This window comes from Myotis myotis, unplaced genomic scaffold, assembly GCF_014108235.1.
Source record: "Myotis myotis isolate mMyoMyo1 unplaced genomic scaffold, mMyoMyo1.p scaffold_m19_p_2, whole genome shotgun sequence".
Classification (NCBI taxonomy): Eukaryota; Metazoa; Chordata; class Mammalia; order Chiroptera; family Vespertilionidae; genus Myotis; species Myotis myotis.
In genome coordinates this window covers 70,128,262-70,151,849 of record NW_023416324.1, presented here as the reverse complement: position 1 = coordinate 70,151,849, position 23,588 = coordinate 70,128,262, and the positions used below count along the sequence as shown (strand labels likewise).

The following is a 23,588-nucleotide window of genomic DNA, read 5'->3' as shown; positions in this document are numbered from 1 at the left end:
GCTGGCAAGGCACCCCAGTGGGGACCCCCACCCTGATCCAGGACACCCTTCAGGGCAAACCAGCCAGCCCTCACCCATGCACCAGGCCTCTATTCTATATAGTAAAAGGGTAATATGCCTCCCAGCACCGGGATCAGCGGAGCCGCGAGGTCTCCTGGCACCAGGATCAGCATGACAGGGGGCAGCACCCAAACCCCCTGATCGCCCTGTGGCTCTGTGTGTGACAGGGGGCGGGGCCACAACCTCCCTATCGGCCCTGCTCTGTTCCTGACAGGGGAAGGCACCCCAACCCCCTGATCGGCCCTGCTCTGTGCCTAATAGGGGGGAGCTCCCCAACCTCCTGATCGCCCTGCGGCTCTGTGTGTGACAGGGTGCGGTGCCCCAACCCCCCCACCCCACGAGCCCTGCTCTGTGTGTGACGGGGTAGAGCCATAACCTCCCCATCAGCCCTTCCCTGAGTGTGAGAGTGGCGGCGCCCCACCCCCCTGATTGGCCCTGCTCTGTGGGTGATAGAGGGCGGCGCCCCAACCCCCCCACCCCACGGGCCCTGCTCTGTGTGTGATGGGGTAGAGCCATAACCTCCCCATCGGCCCTGCCCTGAGTGTGACAGTGGCGGCGCCCCAACCCCCCGATCTACCCTGCTCTGTGGGTGATAGAGGGCGGCGCCCCAACCCCTTGATCCGCCCTGCTCTGTGCGTGACAGGGGAGAGCTCCCCAACCCCCTGATGGTCCCTGCTCTGTGCATGACAGGGGGGAGCTCCCCAACCACCTAATGGGCCCTGCTCTGTGCGTGACAGCGGGGAGCTCCCCAACCCCCTGATCGACCCTGCTCTGTGCGTGACAGGGGGCCACGCCCCAACACCCTGATTGGCCCTGCTCTGTGTGTGACAGGGGGTGGCGCCGCAACCTCCCCATTGACCCTGCCTTGAGTGTGACAGGGGGCGGTGCCCCAACCCCCCAATCGGCCCTACCCTGAGTGTGACTGAGGGTGGCATCGCAACCTCCCAATCCGCCCTGCTCTGTGCATGACAGGGGGCGGTGCCCCAATTCCCCAATCGGCCCTGCTCTGAGCCCAACCAGGGGCTGCACCTAGGGATTAGGCCTGCCCTCTGCCACCCGGGAGCAGGCCTAAGCCAGCAGGTCGTTATTTCCCGAGGGGTCCCAGACTGCGAGAGGGCATAGGCTGGGCTGAGGGACCCCCCCTCCTCCCCGAGTGCACAAATTTTTGTGCACCGGGCCTCTAGTATTCTAATAAAAGAGAAACGTGCAAATCGACCATACCTTCACTATGCCCCAGCCACGCCCACCAGCCAATCAGAGAGACTATATGCAAATTAACCCAACCAAGATGGCAGCTGGCAGCCACGGAGCTGGAGCAAGCAGGAGGTTTGGTTGCCCTGGCGATGGAGGAAGCCAAGCTTCCCGCCTGCCCTGGCTGGCTCTGGCCTCAACAAAGTTTCAATTATAGAAGATAAATAAACCCGATACCTGCTTCCAGCCAGCCTCCACTGGGTGCTTGGGTGGCTGGGGGCCATGGCCAGCCTGCAAACAGCCATCAGCCCCTCACCCAGGCTGGCCAGGCACCCCAGCGGGGACTCCCACCCTGAAGGGGCTGTGGTCAACCTGCAAACAGCCATCAGCCACTCACCCAGGCTGGCCAGGCACCTCAGCGGGAACCCCACCCTGATCCAGGACACCCTTCAGGGCAAACCAGCTGGCCCCTCCCATGTACCAGGCCTCTAGCCTATATAATAAAAGGGTAATTTGCAAGTTGACCCTAACAGCAGAACAACTGGGGATCACTGATCACTATGACACACACTGACCACCAGGGGGCAGACGCTCAATGCAGGAGGTGCCTCCTGGTGGTCAGCGCACTCCGACGAGGGGAGCTCTGCTCAGTCACAAGCCAGGCTTATGGCTGCATTACAGCAGTGGCGGCGGGAGCCTCTCCCGCCTCCTCAGCAGCACTAAGGATGTCGGACTGCAGCTTAGGCCTGCTCCCTGCTGGCAAGTGGACATTTCCTGAGGGCTCCTGGGCTGCCAAAGGGATGTCTGACTGCCAGCTTAGGTCTAATCCCCCCAGGGAGTGGGCCTAAGCCAGCAGGTGGTTATCCCCCGAGGGGTCCCAGACTGCAAGAGGGCACAGGCCGGGCTGAGGGAGCCCCCCCATCCCTGAGTGCACAAATTTCTGTGCACCGGGCCTCTAGTATATATATATATATAAGCCTAAGCGACTGAACGACTGAATGACAGGTCAACTGGTCGCTATGACGTACACTGACCACCAGGGGCAGATGCTCAACATAGGAGCTCCCCCCTGGTGGTCAGTGTGCTCCCACAGCCAACCTCCACTGGCCAGCCAACCTCCCGCAGTCCCTCCCCCAGGCCAGCCAGCCCCAATTGCCCCGATGACCCCGATGGGGACTGGGCAATTCAGCCCTGATTTGACCCGATTGCTGGCCAGGCCAAGGGACCCCACCCATGCACGAATTCATGCACTGAGCCTCTAATTTTTGTATATAATTAAAACATCACAGCATCAACCATGTAACTGTTACCTAGATAACCCATTCATCTTTTGTTCAGTTTCAAGCATAGGAGGCACTGCAGGCTCTCTTGGCAATCCTCTTCTTAGTTATACAAGATGAAACCAGTATTTGGCATCCTGCTCTAGAGATTGCCCTGCAGTTCAGGAATTCCCCAAGAAAGATAATAAAAACATTTAAAAGGAAAAGGCAGAATAAGGCAAAGGCAGTGAGTTGCCTGAGACTAAAAAGTTAATCTCTTTTCTCTCCTTCCTTAAAGTCTCTCAGCCAACTGAGGAGTATCCTTTCCCAATCATCCAAATTATTCTGTTTACCCTACTTCTTTCCACTCACTAAAACTGTAATCATAGAAGCTACCATGGTTTGGTGTTTCTCAAAGAAAACAAATGACACTGCTTGGGTGGTGAATAGCCTTGACTGCTACAGGGATATTTATAACTCCCATGAGGAGTTTTTTTTGGCCTAAATAATATGCTAACGTTTACAATTGTGTTTTATTCCCGGTTGACTATGTTCTCCCACTTCCACTTGTAGTTCTCTCACTCTTCTTTTCCCATTTCCTGGTCCAAGTCTTCGTGCCTAAAATTATGAAGGTTCAGTACCATGTAGCTGTCTGGCATTTGGTCCTATCCTGGGGTCTGAGTATCACTGTAGGGAAGAAAGTATGTGCAGATACAGTGGTTCTCAATTGGATTCATACACTAAATGGCTAACCTGCAAATATAGAGTATATTCCATCATTCAACAAATTCCTAATTATGTAAAATTATGAACTATTATATGTATGGACAATGAGGGCTATGGTAATACAAAGAATAGTTACCGATTCTTAAGGATCGTATAACTTAGTAGAAGGAAAACGCATGTTCTAAGAGCTTTACAAATATTAATCCTTGTAAGAATCATGTACCGGCTACTATCATCCCATTACAGATACAAAGACTGAGTACCAAAGTCATTGCTGAAAGTCACACAGCTCATAATTGGTAAAGCCAGGAATCAAACCCCAACAGCATGGCTCATGAGAACTACACTGTTGCATCACATAATTCAAGAGAGTACTTGATAAGTACCAGGAGAGATATATGAGCTGCCACAGGAAATTAGAGAATTTTGAAACACTTCCTGCTGAGCTAACGAAGAAAAGCTTCAGATTCAGCTGGGTCTATAAAGATAGATATAATTTGTACAGTAAGGCATTTGAGGCTAATCCTATGGATTTTACTTAGATGTTTTACTTCACAAACCTCTCCTTTTTCCTCTTTCCTTTTTTTATGCTTTCCTTTTAGTAAATGTATTCTATCTTTTAAACCCTGTTCTTTAATCATACAGCCCTGCCTCCTTTCAATGTAAGCCTTCTTTAAAGAAATCTGCACTCATCATTTTCAATTCCCTATCTCCTATTCAATCATCAACCCTCTGCCTCCTGGAATTTGTAGGCGTTACTCTACTGAAATAACTCTCGATAACATCACTAGTTATTATAGGAATACTAAATTTAAAGAATATTTTTTCAGGATTCTTTTCCTTTTTAAAATAGAGGGAAAAGAATCAATATGAAAACAGCATTAAAGATGAAGAAAATAGGAATAAATCATAAAGCAAAGCTTTGGTGAGAAGAGAACTGAATCAGTAACATAAGAGGTCGTACATTAGCAACAAAGAGGTAGAGAAATGAGAGAGCATACAAAGAAGATAATGTTGAAGGAGATTCTGCTGGATGCCCTCATTGTTTCAGTTAAGGAGTAGGTTAAATTATGCACTATGAGTTGGGGGTTAGGTTCAAAGTTTAAGGAGAAGAAAAAAAGGTGTGAATGTATAAGAGTTATTAGCAAGAAACAAAGTTGGGGGTGGTTGTGGTAGAGGGATTGAGCAAAAAAAAAAAAAATAGAGAACTCATGGACATAGACAACAGTGTGGTGATGGTGGGGGGTAGGTGGAGGTGGAAGAGAGCACAGAGGGGATCAATGGTGTTGTGGGGAGGGAGAAGAAACAAACACACAGATGAGCATACAGTTGAGAGGAGATAGAATGAACTGGAAACAGGGCCAAAGAATGGAAAAAGAGCAGGCAGGCTCTGGGCCAGACAAATCTAGGTTTAAATCTGAAATCAATATATGAGCTAAGTGTGAGTGACTAAACCTTCAGGGTGAATCACTAAACCTTTCTGAGCCTCAGTTCCACTATCAATACGGTAGGTAGCAATATTTCCCCAGGGATGTTGTGAAAACTGAATTAAATAAGACAGCTTGTCTAAAGTGCTAACGGTCTTATTTGAGGACTTTACCCAATAATGGTCAGCATCCTAAGCTCAGAAAAAAAGGATGACATGTGAAGGTGGACATGTAGTAAGTTAAGGGAAAAAGAATCTGGGATTACTTGAGAGGACAATACTGTAACTGATAACTGTACAACTCAAGAAAACAAATTTAATGAGGGTCTGCCAACCTAGAAGAACAGAGCTAAGGTAGAGGCAGGAGGTCAAAATGAGGTCACAAAGCACACTTAGGAGTGATAGCTGTAGATGAGATAGAGGTTGTGGTCAGAGACGAAAAGCTCTTATTTTAAGATCTTGGAGGCAGAATAGTTCCAAATGATGAGGTTCAAGTATGGCTGAATCATGGGGTAATCAAAATGTAACTTTATTCTAAATCATGGATACAATTCAAGATAGTTTTATGAGAAATCTCCAGCTACACAATTTGATATTCTTTTAGAAAAAAACTGAGTTAAAAGAAAATTCAATCTCTAAAGAAGGCAAGGGGAAAATTAGAATATAGTAAGTGCCTACTATATGGTAGGTAGATTTTTAAAAATTGTGATAAAATACATAACAAATGTTACCCTTTTAACCATTTTTCATTTTTAAGTGTACAGTTCAGTGGCATTAAGTACAATCATATTGCCCTTCAACTATCACCACCATCCATCTCTAGAACTTTTTCATCTTCCCACACTTTCTGCTACGTGGTTTTATATATTATTTCATTTAATCCTCACATAACTTTTTATAGAGGAGGAAATGGAAGCTTTCAGAGGTTAGCTGACTTCCTAAGGTCACTACAGCTAACAAGTAGTAAATCTAGGATCTCAATTTAGGTCTTTCAAAGTCTAAGCTCTTTCTATAATATGCTGCCTCTAATCAAAGTCAGAAAATACCCCAAAAAGTTGTGAGAATACCACCTTTGCTTAACCCCTGTTGTAAAAACTCAATATAGTTTACAAGCTCCTATTTTCCAAATCTCCTTTGTTTCATTTTTCTGTCTATTGGTTAAAAAAACAACAACTAGTAAATGTTGTTTCTAGATATTTTATGAGTGATGTTAATACTCTCCCTGATTCCCAATCTATAAAATAGAAATAGTACCTAACACAAAAAATAAACTAAGTTTAAAGAGGTAATAAGTTCAATACAGAGCTTCAGTTTGTTTTTGCTAAGAGCTGTTTTAAGCTGTTTTAAAAAGGAGGCACCAAGTTAAGTTGCTCTTTCTTTGCTATTCTTTCTTAGATGAAAGTCAAAAGCTTTGCCCCTAGCCCAAGCATGTCAAACTCGTGGGCCCCACGGAGCCCACAACAAATATTTTTGCGGCCCAGCCAACATAACGGTATGTAAGAAACATTTTAATAAAAATTTTGTCACTTAATTTTTACAATATCCTGTTATACATAATTATTAATAACGAACTACAACGTTCACTAATGACTGATTACTATAATTGTGATGCATTCATTTCCCTTACGCACCTTACGCGCAGGCGCACCATTTCTCTCCACTAATACTAGCAGCGAATATTTTATCAGCCGATTGCCACGTCATTAGTCTTGTACTGATTTGTTTGGTGTGTGCAACAGGAAATATTTTGCTTTCGGAGACCAAGAAAAATAGGTTTATTTGAGTTACACTTCTTAATTTGTGCAGTTATTCAGTGTCTGGTAAATTAATGTTCAAGAAAAATACTAATTTTTATTAAAATGTTCTATTATTTTATGTTTAACAATTACTCATTTATTTCAGCCCTTTGTATTCAGCATGTCTCTATCGAAATAAACCTACGTTTCTTATGAAAATTGAAGCTTTTGTTTTTTTGCAGCCCACATAAACTTAAACCTTGTTTATTTGGCCTGTGTTAGCCTTTGAGTTTGACATGCTTGCCCTAGCCAGTTTGTCTCAGTGGATAGAGCATTGGCCCAAGGACTGAAGGGTCCCAGATTCGATTTGGTCAAGGGCATGTACCTTGGTTGTAGGCTCGATCCCTGGCCCTGGAGAGGGTGCATGCGGGAGGCAACTTATCGATGTGTCTTCCTCACATCGATGTTTCTCTCTCTGTCCCCCTCCCTTCCACTCTCTCTAAAAATCAATGAAGAAATATCCTCAGGTGAGGATTAAAAAAATAAATAAATAAAGGAAATTCAAAAGTATTTTGTTTGTTAAAAATGTCATTCGTCTTCTAAGTATCTTCTATTCCCTTCAAAGTTTTTGTTGCCCTGGAGATTATTCTCAACTTGATATAAGCTCAATTCAAAAAACAAAAATAAGTAATCATGTTAGTTAAGGGTATTATTTAATACCCTTCAAGCTTGTTCTTCATAAATGTTTTCATATTATTTTACTAAAGTATAAATTAGATTAATTGTATAAATTAGATGATTAACTAACGTTAGCAAAATAAATCTAAAACTAGAAATAACATACTGAAAAACCTTTTGTATGTATGTTTGTATGTATGTCTGTTTATCGCTTAGAATATGTACCCTATATGTATACTACAGGCCCGATGCACAAAAATTCGTGTGAGAGTAGGCCTTCCTTTCCCCTGGCTGCTGGCACCGGCTTCCCTCTGGCACCCAGGACCTGGGCTTCACTCTGGCTGCCAGCAGGCACCCAGGTCCCGTGCTCCAGCCCCGGCTTCATCCGGAAGGATGTCCGGAATGATGTCCAGAAGGATGTCCAGTCTAATTAGCATATTACCCTCTTAATACTATAGATAAACCAACAGAAGCAACAGGCTACAATTGCTCCTTGTAGTGGGAATTTTTCAAATATAATTTAAGACATGTTAAATTTTGTTTCAGAAAGTTTTTCTTCTGTATATCAAGCAAGAGTTGGCTGTTCAGGAAGAGGTTATAGAAATTGTTCTGCAGAGGTTTTTGGCTTCCGCACATCTGAGATTACATTATGTTTATTGCCAAGAAGTACGTGTGAAAATCCCCCACACTGAGCCACATGATGGCGCTTTTAGCTCTGTCAGCATTAACCATTCTTTTCGCACCAATTGGATCTTTTAAATCACAATTTGATTCTGAACATTTGTCCTTCTTAGTTTTAACTCCTGATTTTTTCCATTACAATTCAAGAAACTTCCCTTTCAAAAATTTGTCAGAGCTTGCAGTCAACCAAACAGAATTTATAAATGTAGCTATGCAACTACCTAAATGAATACACTGTCTCAGAGCAACAAAACTGTATGCGGTCTGTTTCTGGCCACCAAGTGGGTAAAAAGTCTCTAACTCACAACATGAGAAGCATCATACTGCATCAGGACCCAGGCCATCTAGGTCAATGTTTTGTTTCTGACGGGGCATCAGGAGACATTTTGTGAGAAACACTACTGTTCTCTGTGATATTAATATACTTCATGTATCTTTTTATACCCAAATAATAGAAATGAGGGTCTAGAAAACCTCTAAGGCCCTTTATGACTTCAAAGCCTTGATAGAAATATGGAGCTAGAATTCATAAATTTGTCTAAATGTTTCGTGATACATTTTTTATTGTCATAGTGAGATTATGATATAAAACAATCAAATTTTGAGACACTATAGGTTTTAGTATTTTAGAATCTGGTGAATATGTTTATATTTGCTTTCACAGTAATCTAAGAAAGACCAAACTCTGTCAAATTCAGTATTCTATTTCCAAATGGTGTGTAACACCATGGTGTTCCTGCAGTTGTCAACTTCAAGTTGTCCTGGACATAGAATAAAGCATTCCCGATTCCTCATAATTTAAAAACTTTGATCCAATTCTTTATCAGTCTTCATCTTCACAAACTGAAGTAACTTTTATTCTAAATTCTTAAATGAGAGAGACTTCCCTACAAGGACAAGATAGTATAAGTTTCCCTAGTCTTATGCTGATAATTTAAATTTTTATTATATTTATAAAGAAGACCTTTCCTTACTAGAAGACTTTCACTATAGCAGCAGACTAACTGAGAACTGTAAAACATCAGAACTAAAGGGAACTAAGACCGCAAATGCAACTTTCTACTTTACAAATGAGGAAACTGAGGCTTAGTGTTGATAACAGGCTTTTCTATAGTATAAGAAGAAACCCTAAGCTAGATCCAGTAAAGCAGTGCTCTTAAAACTGCAGATCAGGACCAACCAATTCAGTGCTACCAGCATTTTTAAAAAGCAACAGAGTACAAAATATCAGAGGCTTTTCATGTAGTGAAGACAAGTATTGTTTCATAAAACTTTTGTTTCCGTTATATGAATGTGATGAATCATAATGTAAAATGCATTTATTATAGTAGTCAAAAATTTTAGAAGTCATTGCAATAAAGTATTAATTCTTTGAGTGGATTTTAAAATTTATTCTTATTTTAAAATTATTATTGTTAAATAAGTATTCAATAATTAATAAAGTAATATTAGTAATAAGATAACTATCATTAAGCGATTGTGATGTGACTTATTATTTATTACGATGACTCACTTTTAAGCTAATAAAAATATCTCTGCATTAAATACTAAATGCCACCATTTAAAAGAAGCATTTTTTCCTGCTTTAAAAGAAAACAGATTCTGAATGTTATACCCCTGTATCATATTTGAATAGACTTTTTTTAAAGTATCACATTCCTGTTGAGCTTATTATATGTGCAATAGCTACACAAACTCTTTAAAATACTGAATTCTAGAATGCTGATCATTAGCACATAAAAATATCATTCTCTGTGAAAACACAGTGACCTCTAGTGGACTCATTAAATAAACTGACATAATTCTTGCCCGTAAGAATTTAGAAATCAAGGTAACACTGACACATCTAGGTATAAAATACTAGTACACTGATACGGTTATATACTAAAAAGCATTATACATAAATAAAGGCTATACTTGCACTATGTACAATGTGACAGTGTATATTATAGATTGGTTACAATCAAGTGGAATATGATGAAAGAATTCTGGCATGGTCAGAATCTATCAATAGCTTAAGAAATTAATACCCTTTCTGAGCTTATTTGATAGCAGTTGGATTAAATTACCTCTAAGGATCCTTTCGGCTCTTTAATTATGATCCTTTCTTTAATTTATTTTGTACACCAATGCCAGATTAAATTCGGTTCAAAAACATTTGATGGCTCCCCAGTACTTGAGGACATACCAAACTTAGCTTGGCCTCTTGTTATCTATCATTATCTTCTATTTTTTCCTAAAACATACCCTTTTTTTCAAGTGAGTTAATGTTCTCACTATCTACTTCCAACATCCCAACCCACTCCTGTAAGTTTATTTTCTCATATCTGCTTATAGTTTCTCATTGTGTAATGTTTTATTCTCACTACTTACATAATAGGTCGCCATTAGAATAAGTACAAATTTGTTTCACTCATGGATATGTATTTGGCCATCCCAATGAGATTTAAACTTATAGGTTGGACTTTATACATGTGTGTAATCTGCCATGTACTAAGCACATACTACACATTTTGAATGTAAACTCAATTGATTAGCTTAGATTAGGGAAACCAAGGACATTTTCATGTTTCTTTTTACTTTTTTATATTTTTATTATTTTTTAAAACATATTTTTATTGATTTCAGAGAGGAAGGGAGAAGGGGCAGAGAGATAGAAACATCAATGATGAGAGAGAATTACTGATCGGCTGCCTCCTGCACTTCCTATTGGGAATTGAACCTGTAACCTGGGCATGTGCCCTTGACCTGAATCGAACCCGGGACCCTTCAGTCCGCAGGCCAAGGCTCTATCCACTGAGCCAAACCCGCTAGGGCCATCTTTCTTTTTTAGTGAGGTAGGGATGTACATATAGGTAAGGTAGAATTTCAAGAACCACAAATATAAAGTGACAGGGTTTCATATTTCAGGAAAAAGTGGGCATTCTGAACATAGGATGGTAAGATTTTAGAAAAAAATTAGAGGGAAGAACTATTTTAAATTAGCTAAAGGAAGTAACTATGACTAAATTTGAAGAAAACAGAGATGACAGAAAAGGTGGTTTGGTAAACGGTTTTGAAGCAGTTGAAGCAGATATGATGACTGGCTAAATGAAAGGGCTAAATTTAAGTAGAGAAGATATCTTTGGATGTAGGGGTAAAGACAATGTAAGGAAACAGCAGTTTTAACAGCGGGGAATGGAATATATTGTTGATGTAGGGCTAAGGAAGGTGATGGACAGCTCTTGTGATAGAAATACTAAGAAAGGAGATAAAGAGCAATAGTTTAAAAGGTGCTCTCAGCTTCCCAGTCAACTTGGACAATGCTACAATCTTTTATCCTCCAAAGAAGAAAGTCAGATAGGCTGGTAGAGAAATGAGGAACAATTTAGTCTTCCTTATGTTTAATTCAATTAACAAAGGCCATAGGGTGATATATTTTACATATTCTAAACCACACAGGAATGGATCATCAGGCAAAGGTGTCTGCCAACAAAGATACTGTCATCAGTACAATTAGGGCTAAGTGAACCTGCAGTAGCATCGCATTACACCATTCATCAGATAAGACTAAGAGTTTTGTTTTGTTTTTTTAGGTAAATATCTTTCATCAACTTGCATCTCAGTACATTTATGTCATTGACTCTATTTAGAAAAGATCCTATTTTACCACAAATAACAATGCCTAGTGTTGTTATAATATTGTCTATCAAATATGAATTACTTGGTATATTATCTCATTAAGCCTGTGTTTGGAATTTCTAGATAATATAGCTTAATTATATATGTATATGTATGTGTGTGTGTGTGTGTGTGTGTGTGTGTGTGTGTATATGCCTAAGTGACCGTCGCAACCGAACGGACGACCGAACAGGCTGTGTGGGGCGACTAGGCTGGCAGGGGGGTTAGTGAGGGGCGACCAAACATCCGAGCAGCAGGCTGCATGGGTGACCAGGCCAGCGGGGGTGGGGGGAGGCAGTGAGGGACAACCTGGCCAGCAAAGGGGGGCAGTGAGGGGTGACCAGGCCAGTAGGGAGGGCAGTTGGGGGTGACCAGGTGAGCAGGGAGGGCAGTAAGGGGCTACCAGGACAGTAGGGTGGGGCAGTTAGGGGCGACAAGGCCCAGTGGGGGGGGGGGGTTGGGGGGGAATAGGCCAGCGGGGGGGGGGGGGGCAGTTGGGGGTGGCCAGGCTAGCAGGGGGACAGTTAGGGGCAATTAGGCTGGCAGGCAGGTGAGCAGTTAGGAGCCAGTGGTCCGGGATTGTGAGAGGGATGTCCGACTGCCTCTTTAGGCCCGATCCCCAAGATCGGGCCTAAACAGGCAGTCGGACATCCCCTGAGGGGTCCCGGATTGGAGAGGGTGCAGGCTGGGCTGAGGCCCCGCACACCCCCCGCACGAATTTCATGCACTGGGCCTCTAGTATAACAATAATTTTTGTTAGTCTTTTTATATTATTATGCCATTTGTCCCCACAATAATAAATTTTCTCTCAAATTCAGCAACTACTAAAATGTTGTAAATGCTTAAACATTTCCCAAGAGGCAAAATTCCAGGAATGTCCATAAACCTTTTTGCTAAAAATGACTCTCAATTGGGGTTCTTTAAATTTATAAAATATTATACTGATGTTTAAGAAAATTGAACAAATTAGTAACGTGAACTTTTAAATCTTAGAACATAGTTTCCTAACAACAAACTGAGATGAGTTGGATTCCAAGATCCAGTATATTCTGAAAATATTTAACATTCTTACTCCAGGACTACTATATTAATAGAAATATTAAAAGAAATAACTGGCCGAGAGCACCTTTCTATTTACTAGATGGGATGCTACCTGATTCATGATTCATTGAAAAAGCCAATTAAATCTTTTAAAAAGAAAGAATGAACCAGTGTAGCAGGAAGCAAAGTTCAAATTTTGTGATTAAAGCTAAAATAATACACAAAACATTTGCATGTATTAATTTTCTGATTTTAAGTGTAAAATCCCTAATAGTTATTCTTAAAATATAACCATTTCCCCACAATTAAAATGTATACAGTGGTATATTCCAAAGAGACTTAGATCTATTTTCTGCATACCTCAAAAAGCAGAAGGAAATTTTTAGAATATACGGACAAATGTATATACAATGATTTAAATTACCTTTCTTCTTCTCGAACCCATACTGGAGTTTTAGGAATTTGTGCTTCAAAAAACTTAGATGCTTTATAACAAAAATTGCTGCAAAAACACTGAAAAAAAAGTAAACTAGTTAGTTTTTTTAATTGTGAAACACAGCATATGTACAAAAGAGAGTATAAAACATAAATATGTAGTTCAAAGAAAAAAATGAAAACCCATGAATCTACCACCCAAGGTAAGAAATAAGGTAGAATACCTTCGAAGGCCTCTATGTGCCCCTCTCTGATGGCACCACGTCCCACATTCCCCAGAGGTAACCAGTATTATTAATTTTATTGCTCATTTCTTTGCTTTCTCTTAGTTGTGCTGCCTATACATATCCTATCCTATATCTAATCTAATAAAAAACAAACATGCAAATTGACCATACCTTCACTATGCCTTAAGCAACGCCCACCAGCCAATCAGAGCGAATTAACCCAACCAAGATGGCGGCAGGAAGCCACGGAGCTAGAGCGAGCAGGAGGCTTGGTTGCTCCAGTGGAGGAAGCCAAATTTCCTGCCTGCTGTGGCCGGCTCTGAGCTCCACTCAGGCAACAAAGTTTCAATTATAGAGGTAAATAAATCCCAGAATAAAAAAAGAAAAAAAGGAGAGGCTGGGAGCTTCCATCACCGGGGGCCTTGGCCAGCCTCAGCCCCTCACCCAGGCTGGCCAGGCATCCCAGTGGGGACCCCCACCCTGAAGGGGGTGTGACCAGCCTGCAAACAGCCATCAGCCCCTCACCCAGGCTGGCCAGGCACCCCAGTGGGGACCCCCACTCTGAAGGGGGTGTGACCAGCCTGCAAACACCTATCAGCCCCTCACCCAGGCTGGCCAGGCACTCCTCTATAATAAAAGGGTAATATGCAAATTGACCCTAACAGAATGGCTGGGAATGACTGGTCACTATGACACACACTGACCACCAGAGGGCAGACGCTCAATGCAGGAGGTGCCCCCTGGTGGTCAGTGCGCTTCCACAAGGGAAGCTCTGCTCAGCCACAAGCCAGGCTGATAGCTGCCAGTACAGCGGTGGTGGTGGGAGCCTCTCCCGTCTCCTCAGCAGCACTAAGGATGTCAGACTACAGCTTAGGCCTGCTCCCACTGGCAAGTGGACATCCCCCGAGGGCTCCCGGGCTGCCAGAGGGATGTCTGATTGCCAGCTTAGGCCCAATCCCCCCCCGGGAGCGGGCCTAAGTCAGCAGGTGGTCATCCCCCGAGGGGTCCCAGACTGTGAGAGGGCACAGGCCGGGCTGAGGGACCCTTCCACCCGCCCCCCCGCCCCGAGTACACAAATTTTTGTGCACCGGGCCTCTAGTACTAGTAATAAAAGACTAATATGCAGATTGACTGAATGGCAGAACGACCAGTCACTATGATGCACACTGACCACCAGGGGGCAGACGCTCAACGCAGGAGCTGCCCCTTGGTGGTCAGTGCACTCCTGCAGGGGGAGCACCACTTAGTCAGAAGCCAAGCTCATGGTTGGCGAGTGCAGCGGCATTGGCGGGAGCCTCTCTTGCCACTGCAGCAGCACTAAGGATGTCCGACTGCCGGGTTAGGCCCACTCCCCTGAGGGCTCCTGGACTGTGGGAGGGTGCAGACCAGGCTGAAGGACCCCCCGCCCCCCACCCTGAGTGCATGAATTTTGTGCACAGGGCCTCTAGTATATATATATTCTTATAAAATCTGTCAGTTTTGCCTACTTTTAAACTTTGCCTAAATGGAATCATATTGTTATATATTCTTGTCATTTTTTTTAATGTGTTCTTATTGATTTCAGAGAGAGGAAGAGATAGAAACATCAATAATGAGAGAGAAACATTGATTAGCTGCCTCCTGCACACCCCTACTAGGGATCAAGCCTGCAACCAGGCATGTGCCCTGACCAAGAACCAAACTGTGACCACCTGGTTCATGGGTCAACGTTCAACCACTGAGCCACACCAGCTGGACATATTCTTGCCATTTTGTATTCCACATTACGTTTTTTGAGATTTTTTCACGAAATTGTAGCTTATTCAGTTACACTATGTAAGTACTCTACCTTTTATTATTTATGGACAATTGAGTTGTTTCTAATGTTTTTGCTATCACTACAGTATTACTATGAACTTATTTTTTTCAAATTTTACAATTAAAAAATGTAGTAAAATATGCCAAATTTACCATCTTAATCATTTTTTTAAGTGTGTATTTCAGTGACATTAAGTAACTTTCTCACTGTTGTGCAATCATTGCCACCGTCCATCACCAGAACTCTCTTCATCTTGCAAAACTGAAACTCTACAACCATTAAACAACTCCCCATTTCTGCCTCCTCTGACAACCACCATTCTACTCTCCCTCTATGAATGTGATTACTCTAGTTACCTCATATAAGTGAAATCAGGTATTTGTCCTTTTGTGCTGGCCTGCTTCACTTAGCATGTCTTTAAATTTCATCCATGATGTAGCATGTGTTAGAATTTCCTTCCTTTTTAACTTTTTAAGGGGAATAATATTCCATTTTATGCATACGTAATATTTTGTTTATCCATGTAGGAACATTCATATACACATACAGAGTGTCCCAAAATATGTATACACACTTTATCAACTAATAGCTCAATTTTGAACATGAAGTGTATTTTAATAAACACTGCTTTTATAATTATTCAAAGTATATATATATTTTTGGGGGGACACCCTATATACTTGAGGAAGAATTTCCTTTGGATATATACCAAAGAATAGAAAGGCTTGGCCATAAAGAGCATGAAAATTTGACTTTACTAGATAATGCGAAACAGTTTCTCAGAGGTTGTACCAATTTTTATTTTATCAGCAGAATACAGAGCTATTAATATTGTCAGATTTTTATAATTTTGTCACTTTTGAGGCTGTGAATACATAACTCAATGTGTTTTCATTTGCTATTTTCCTGGTTACTGATAAGACTGAGCACCTTTTCATACATTCATTAACCATTCAAGTTTCCTTCAGAAAATTTTTCTATCAGGTAGTTTGTCTTTTTCTTATAGATTATATTTTTTGGTTATGAATCTGTGATCAGATATGGCAGAAATATAACTCCTGATTTGGAGCTTATCTTTTCACTCTTTTTTGGAAACTTCTAAGGAGCAAACATTTTCAATTTCAATGTAGAAAAATTTATCACTTTTTCCTCTATAGTCTATAACTTATTTACTTTTAATCCTCACTTGAGGACATGCTTCTATTGATTTGAGAGAGAAACATCAATGTGAGAATGAAACATTGATCGGCTGCCTCCCACAGGCACCTGACTGGGGATTAAACCCACAACCTGGGTATGTGCCTTGACCTGGAATTGAACCCGAGATCTTTTGGTGTACGGGATGATGCTCCAACCAACTGAACCACACCAGCCAGGGCAGAGTCTATAATTTTTACCTTACTTAAAAAAATTCTCTCTAGTGGAAGTTTATAAAAGTACTAGAGGCCCGGTGCACGATATTTGTGCACTCGGGGGGGGGGGGGGCGGTCCCTCAGCCCGGCCTGCGCCCTCTTGTGGTCTGGGAGCCCTCAGGGGATGTCCGACTGCCAGCTTAGGCCAGCCATGAGCCCAGCTTCTGTCTGAGTAGTGCTCCCCCTGTGGGAGCGCACTGACCACTAGGGGACAGCTCATAGTGACCGGTCGTTTGGCCATTCAGTTGATTTGCATATTAGCCTTTTATTATATAGGATTTTCCCATATGTCTTTCCAAAGGTTTGTCTTTTACACTTAGGTCCTTAATTAACCTAACATTGATCTTTGTATGTACATTGAGATAAAGGTCAATTTTTATTTCTTACATATGGGTAACTAATTGTGCCAGTGCTATTTACAGAGTAATCCATCCTTTCTTCACCAATCTTTAATATTGCCGTAGTCATATATCACGTGTCCACATATGTGGTGAGTCTGTTTCTTCTTCTCTATTCTGTTCCATGATTTACTTGCCTGAATTTATTCCACTTTTAACTTTTAAATGTTTAAAGATTAATTAAAGAATAAACGAAGAGTTTTTTTATAACACCTTAAATGAAATATCTATAAATGAAAAACTTTTAATGTGACTATTTTCTAAAAGGCAAAATTTTCAAACAGTTGTGTGTGTGTGTGTGTGTTTTGTTGTTGTTTTGTTTTTTTTGTTAATCCTCATCTGAGGATATTTTTCCATTGATATTTTTAGAGAGAGCGGAAGGGGGGGGGAGACAGAGAGAAACATGGATGTGAAAAAGACATATCGATTGGCTGATTAAGCTTGCCACCAAGGTATATGCCCTTGACCAGAATCAAACCCGGGACCCTTCAGTCAGTCAGCAGGCTGACACACTATCCACTGAGCCAAATTAGCTAGGGCTAAACAGTTGTTTTTAGAATTTCATTTAGTATAAGATTAAAAATTAAGTGCTAAATTGAAAATAAACTTTAAACTTACCTTTCTTTCAGTAATATCATAAACTTTATTGGTTTTGGTAGAAATTTTATATTTCTGTTTTGGTACCTAAAGAAAAAAATGTATGGCTTACAAAAGAATTCAAGTAATAAACTTGAACTTATGTTACAAATTATCTATATATCATGTCATTAGTTTATAACCTCAGTTTCTTGTTCTTTCTACAAAGAACTTCATTAAATATAAAAATTAAAAGTATATATGTTTTAAAATTACTTACTATTCCTAGCTTCTTGTGACATAAGGGATAACCACAGAGCTTGATAATAGAACGTTCATCCACGACATCGCTGTAGTGAGCAGGTGTGATACACTTCCCCTGTAATGAAATAAAAGGGGCATCCCCCAATCCCAGATTATTGGAAAAAGTTCCTATCAGCTTTCTAAGCCCCATAAATGTTATCTGAAAATACGAAGATAATAACACTACCTATCTCATAGGTTTGATATTAGAATCAGAGGAAAAAATACAGAATAAGAACTCAGAAGAGTGCTCAACATGTAGTAAGTACTCAAAAAATAAAAAAAGTTCTGCCACAGTAGACTATGCATCTTTGTAGATTACATAGTTCATGAAAAAATTCTGAGGCAGGAGGAAGAGATGGTGTTATAGTGAGTGTTATACCAAAGCAAAATACTGATAGTACATTTTATTTTAAAAAATTATTATTATTAAAAAAATAAAGCACATAAAATAACAAGATATAATTTTACCTATTTTTAAAGCACAATCTAAAAAAATAAAGTATAACAAAGGTCAAAGTGACTCCTGACCAAATTTTTGTGCAAAATCTTCCAGCTTCTGAAAAACTGTACAAGAGAATGCTGAAGTGATAGTTATAAGCTAACACCAAATTTTTTTCCATTGGTATCTTCCTCTTCAAATAATCTCACTTCTTGAGATTATTTTTGAAGAATTTTTTCTGTATTAGCAGGGACTGAACAATTTTTTATTGAGAGTACTATAAGGTACTTATTTCAAATGAAGCATTTCTGGTTTAGAGTCATCATGGTACACAGATTTTTATGCAGTTACTTATATCAATTTAAATTTATCACATTTATATTCCTCTTTAGAAAAATCTAAAAATTACTTCTGCAATAGAAGCTCTGAGTTTTAATTTTCCATTTTTTTTTTCTCTTAAGGATTATGAGGACATAATATAAATTTCCATTCAAAAATTTCATATAATAGAGCCATTAAAGAAAACAAGCAAAGCCGAAACCGGTTTGGCTCAGTGGATAGAGCATCGGCCTGCAGACTGAAGGATCCCAGGTTCAATTCCGGTCAAGGGCATGTACCTGGGTTGCGGGCACATCCCCAGGGGGTGTGCAGGAGGCAGCTGGTCGATGTTTCTCTCTCATCGATGTTTCTAACTCTCTGTCTCTCTCCCTTCCTCTCTGTAATAAATCAATAAAATATATTAAAAAAAAAAAAAAAAAGAAAACAAGCAAAGCAAAAATGCAGATTATAATTTTCTTGTTAAGTGTTAAATCATAAAGGATCTATATTTGAGGTTTTAAAATATCCAAATTAATGGAATTACATTAACAAATACGATCTCCTGTTACTAAAATAGGACAACATACAGAACATGGAAAATGACATTGGAATCATTAGTGCAAATGATGAAAATAAAATAAGAATAGCAGAGTGGTTAAAACAATTACTACTAAGGGGTGAAATATTTATGTTATTTTTCATTAGTGCATTTAACGTCATTATAAAAGAAATACATGTGATTATTTTTTAATGCACAAATTATATAGCATGTTACCTGCATGTGGTGACTAAGAACAGATTCAAAGATTTCAATAATGCAAGTTTCATGTTGCACATATTTAAAGATTTTCTACTACAAAAATAATAATCTGTGAATACATACACACTCCATTAAGAATTCTTCTGTAATATTCTCTTCTAAAAGTTGTTCAACAATATGTAGAGCTTTTCTCTCAAACTCAATCTTCTTTCTCACAGTCTCTTTTAGTTCTGCTTTCCTAAAATTAAAAAAGAATTATTTAAAATGTAACTTATTGAACTTGTAAGTTTTATATAGCCAATTTTCTGTTTTAAAATACACTAACAACTTACTATTTGCTACCTAAATTTATGTTTTTAATGCTGTTACTTTTGACTCAATACTTTTCGAAAAGGAAACAAGCTACTTGTACTGGACACATAGAAGGTCAGTCACAAAACTAGATTTGCAGAACCCAGAGTACAAGGAAGAATTTCAGAAATTCCTACAGAAAAGAAAATGAGGTGAAATCTTTTTGCCAATTATAAGTTTATACTCGATTACTTCTGTGGGTAACTAAAAAGGGAGGCTTATCCCCTGAAATATTTATAAATAAGAAGAGATCAGAGAGGAAAAAATATAATTTTGGCTCTTCTTACAAGTAAAAATTTGTGTCAAGTCTCAAGGTCAACAGATGGCACAGTTTGACAAGAGAGAGTCATATTTGCAAAGAAGTGTTTACTTACTTTTGTTGTAAGTTTCATTAAATAACTATATTGATATGACTATGGTTTAGGAAAATAGCAATCTTCCTTGGAAGACTGGTCCTTGTCCTGGCACCAATGGGGCTCTGTCAGCTTTTGTGTGTCCCACACATTATGAACATAAAGCACGGGTTATCAGATCAAACAACGGCCCCAGGACAGTGGTTCTCAATCATAGCTCCACCTGATGAGATTTTTCAAAAAGATACTATGCCCAGGTCCCACTGCAGGCTCATTAAATCATAATCTCTGAGGATGGGGTCTGGTTATTGGTGTTTTCTTAAAAGTGATCCAAACAATCTTTGTGTGCGACTGGATTGAGAATCATTGTCACAAGACCAAAGATACCAACTCTCTTGGTGATGCATTTGCTCCTACCTAGCATTGGTGTCTACTTGCCTCCTAAACCAACCTTTGCTGACCTCCTGGACCTTGACTTGGCTCTCATATCTGGACCTAGAATATACTCACCTTTTCTCCCTACCTTCAAAATGTTAGATTCTAATTCCTTCCCTGAAACAATATCTTACAAAACAATTTTGAGGACTGGCACAGGATTGCTAACTAGGAACACATAAGGACATTACAACAAGAATAAATTTACAACTAACACCTGTTCTCCCATCATTTCATAAAGGCCATGCTTACATCAAATAAGTATAAAAGACACGGACACAATTAAAAAAGCAGTTCTTCATACTGACTATATTTATATCTAGCTTTATGAAAAACATTTTATTTTTCTCATTTTGCTGCCTACCAATAAAAGCTATGTATGTCAGGTACTAAGATCAGTACATAACTGGCATTAGGAATTGCTGACTTAGCATTAACTATCTCAACCCATAATAACTTCTATTAACTGATAGATACCTACAGCTGCTTCCCATGGATACCCAAGTCTCACAGCTGCCCTCTCTCAGAAATAATGACAGGTAGTGTGGTATACAGCAGTGGTTTTTGGTCTCACCATTCCTTTACACTCTTAAAATTAGAGCTTTTGCCTATGTAAATTATATCTGCTGACACCATATTAACACATTGTATGAGGGAAATGTATTTATACATCTTACTTTTACGTTTTACGTTGACTGGTAGTAGAGCGCGGGACATGTATTAATACATTTTTTATACACTAGCGGTAGAATGCGTGTAACGTATAAATACGTAAACTAAAGTTATCGTAATTTTACTGAACGTTGCCATTTGCGCAAAAAATTAGCAAAAATGGCCCCCGCCACCTGTTAGCGCGCGATAAAAACTACCCGCAAACAATGTGTTAAAAGTGAGAAAAATTTAAACCATTTATTTAATATCTAAATAAAAAATTTGTGCACTTGGGGGGAGGGGGGAGTCCCTCAGCCCGGCCTGTGCCCTCTCGCAGTCTGGGACCCCTTGGGGGATGTCCACCTGCTGGCCGGGGAGCGGGCCTAAGCTGGCAGTCAGACATCCCTCTGGCAGTCCAGGAGCCCTCGGGGGATGTCCACTTGCCAGTGGGAGCAGGCCTAAGCTGTAGTCGGACATCCTTAGTGCTGCTGAGGAGGCGGGAGAGGCTCCCGCCACCACCGCTGTACTGGCAGCCATCAGCCTGGCTTGTGGCTGAGCAGAGCTCCTCCTGTGGGAGCACACTAACCACCAGGGGGTATCTCCTGCATTGAGCGTCTAACCCAGGGGTGGGCACACTTTTTGACTCGAGGGCCACAATGGGTTCTTAAACTGGACCGGAGGGCCGGAACAAAAGCATGGATGGAGTGTTTGTGTGAACTAATATAAATTCAAAGTAAACATCATTACATAAAAGGGTACGGTCTTTTTTTTCAATAGTTTTATTCATTTCAAATGGGCTGGATCCGGCCCGCGGGCCGTAGTTTGCCCATGGCTGGTCTAACCCCTGGTGGTCAGTGTGTGTCATAGTGACCAGTCATTCCCAGTCATTCTGCTGTTAGGGTCAATTTGCATGTTACCCTTTTATTATATAGGATAGAGGCCTGGTGCATGGGTGGGGGCTGGCTGGTTTGCCCTGAAGGGTGTCCCAGATGAGGATGGGGGTCCCGCTGGGGTGCCTGGCCACCCTGGGTGAGGGGCAGAGGTCTGTTTTCAGGCTGGCCACACCCCCTTCAGGGTGGGGGTCCCCACTGGGGTGCCTGGCCACCCTGGGTGAGGGGCTGATGGCTGTTTTCAGCCTGGTCAAGCCCCCCAGTGGGGATCCCAGTAGGGACCCTGACCCCATGGGAGTGTGGCCAGCCTGGGTGAGGGGCTGATGGCCGTTTTCAGGCTGGCCATGCCAGCGGGCTAGAAGCAGGTATCTGGGATTTATTCAACTTCTAAAATTGAAACTTTGTAGCCTTGGTCCAGTTCGAAGCCTGGGTTGCCCAACCCAGGTTCCCAGCCCCTTCTTGAACGGAGGCCACACCAGCTGGAAGCAGGTATCTGGGATTTATTTATCTTCTATAATTGAAACTCTGTAGCCTTGAGTGGAGCCCAGTGCCAGCCAGGGCAGGCCGGGAAGCTTGGCTTCCTCCATCGCCAGGGGCAACCCAAGCCTCCTGCTCGCTCCAGCTCTGTGGCCGCCACCATCTTTATGAGGGAGTGAGGGAGTGATGGTTAATTTGCAAATTACTCTTTTATTATTTAATAATATACCTGTTACATGTTAATATATATATATATATATATATTTAAATATTTTTATTTATTTCAGAGAGGAAGGGAGAGGGAGAGATAGAAACATCAATCATGAGAGAGTATCATTGATTGGCTGCCTCCTGCATGCCCCACACTGGGGATGGAGCCTGCAACCAGGCATGTGCCTCCACCACGAATTGAACTGTGACCTCCCAGTTCAAAAGTTGACACTCAACCACTGTGCTACGCTGGCCAGGCCATGTTAATATATCCTATATAATAAAACCCTAATACGCAAATCAACCAAATGGTGGAACAACCGGTCGCTACGATGTGCACTGACCAACAGGAAGCAGATGCTCAATGCTGGAGCTGCCCCCTGGTGGTTAGTGCGCTCCCGCAGGGGGAGCACTGCTCAGCCAGAAGCTGGATGCACGGCTGGCGAGCACAGCGGTGGCGGCAGCCTCTCCTGCCTCCACTGCAGGTGAGCGGTAAGGAGAGAGGGGTCCTGGACTGCGAGAGCCCCAGACTGCGAGAGGGATGTCTGACTGCCGGCTTAGTCCTGATGGGGATTGGGCATAAGCTAGCAGTCAGACATCCCCCAAGGCGTCCTGGGCGTCAAGAGGGCACAGGCTGGGCTAAGGGGACCCCACCCCACCCCCAGTGCATGAATTTTGTGCATCAGGCCTCTAGTTTTTAAATAAAAAATTTAGTGTGAATAGTGGAATTGTTTTATATTTTTGAAAACTTTACTTTCTGGCTTAAAAGTATTCACCTGGATTGAATGTGGAAGTATTTTATAGTTGGAATAAATTTATGAAAGATCACTCCCCTCAACAACTATTTGGTTATCCCCATGGCTTTTTAATTGTTTCATCATCTTGAATGGTCTGCTCAAAATACATTTCAGCTTGTCTATATTCTGCAATTTATAGTGCTCAAAATAAGACAATCTCCTTAGGTTTGTGGTCAGATCAGTGTTGAAGACAGTTGCAATATTTCTTAAAACGAAGACAGTATAATCATGCTACCCTACGGGAAATGCAGGCATCCCTCGTTTTATGGCACTTCACTTTATTGCACTTGACAGATG

The 23,588-nt window shown here is 41.3% G+C and overlaps 1 protein-coding gene across 16 annotated transcripts in view; it reads right to left on the bottom strand.

The window, feature by feature from the left end:
* RPAP2 (RNA polymerase II associated protein 2) overlaps window positions 1–23,588 on the bottom strand; it is a 102,813-nt gene that overhangs the window by 77,257 nt on the left and 1,968 nt on the right. For 12 of the 16 annotated variants that reach the window (XR_004974009.1, XR_004974012.1, XR_004974008.1 and 9 more), the window contains exons 3-6: window positions 19,251–19,365; window positions 17,585–17,683; window positions 17,347–17,412; window positions 12,883–12,971 (exon numbers count right to left, since the gene is read on the bottom strand). Coding sequence is in view for 10 of the 16 variants with exons in the window: in XM_036349236.1 (XP_036205129.1) it covers window positions 12,883–12,971; window positions 17,347–17,412; window positions 17,585–17,683; window positions 19,251–19,365 (369 nt within the window). In the remaining 6 variants the exon portion in view is untranslated. The remainder of the gene's footprint in view (window positions 1–12,882; window positions 12,972–17,346; window positions 17,413–17,584; window positions 17,684–19,250; window positions 19,366–23,588) is intronic. The other 4 variants (XM_036349239.1, XM_036349240.1, XM_036349243.1 and 1 more) reach the window with 2 other exon arrangements.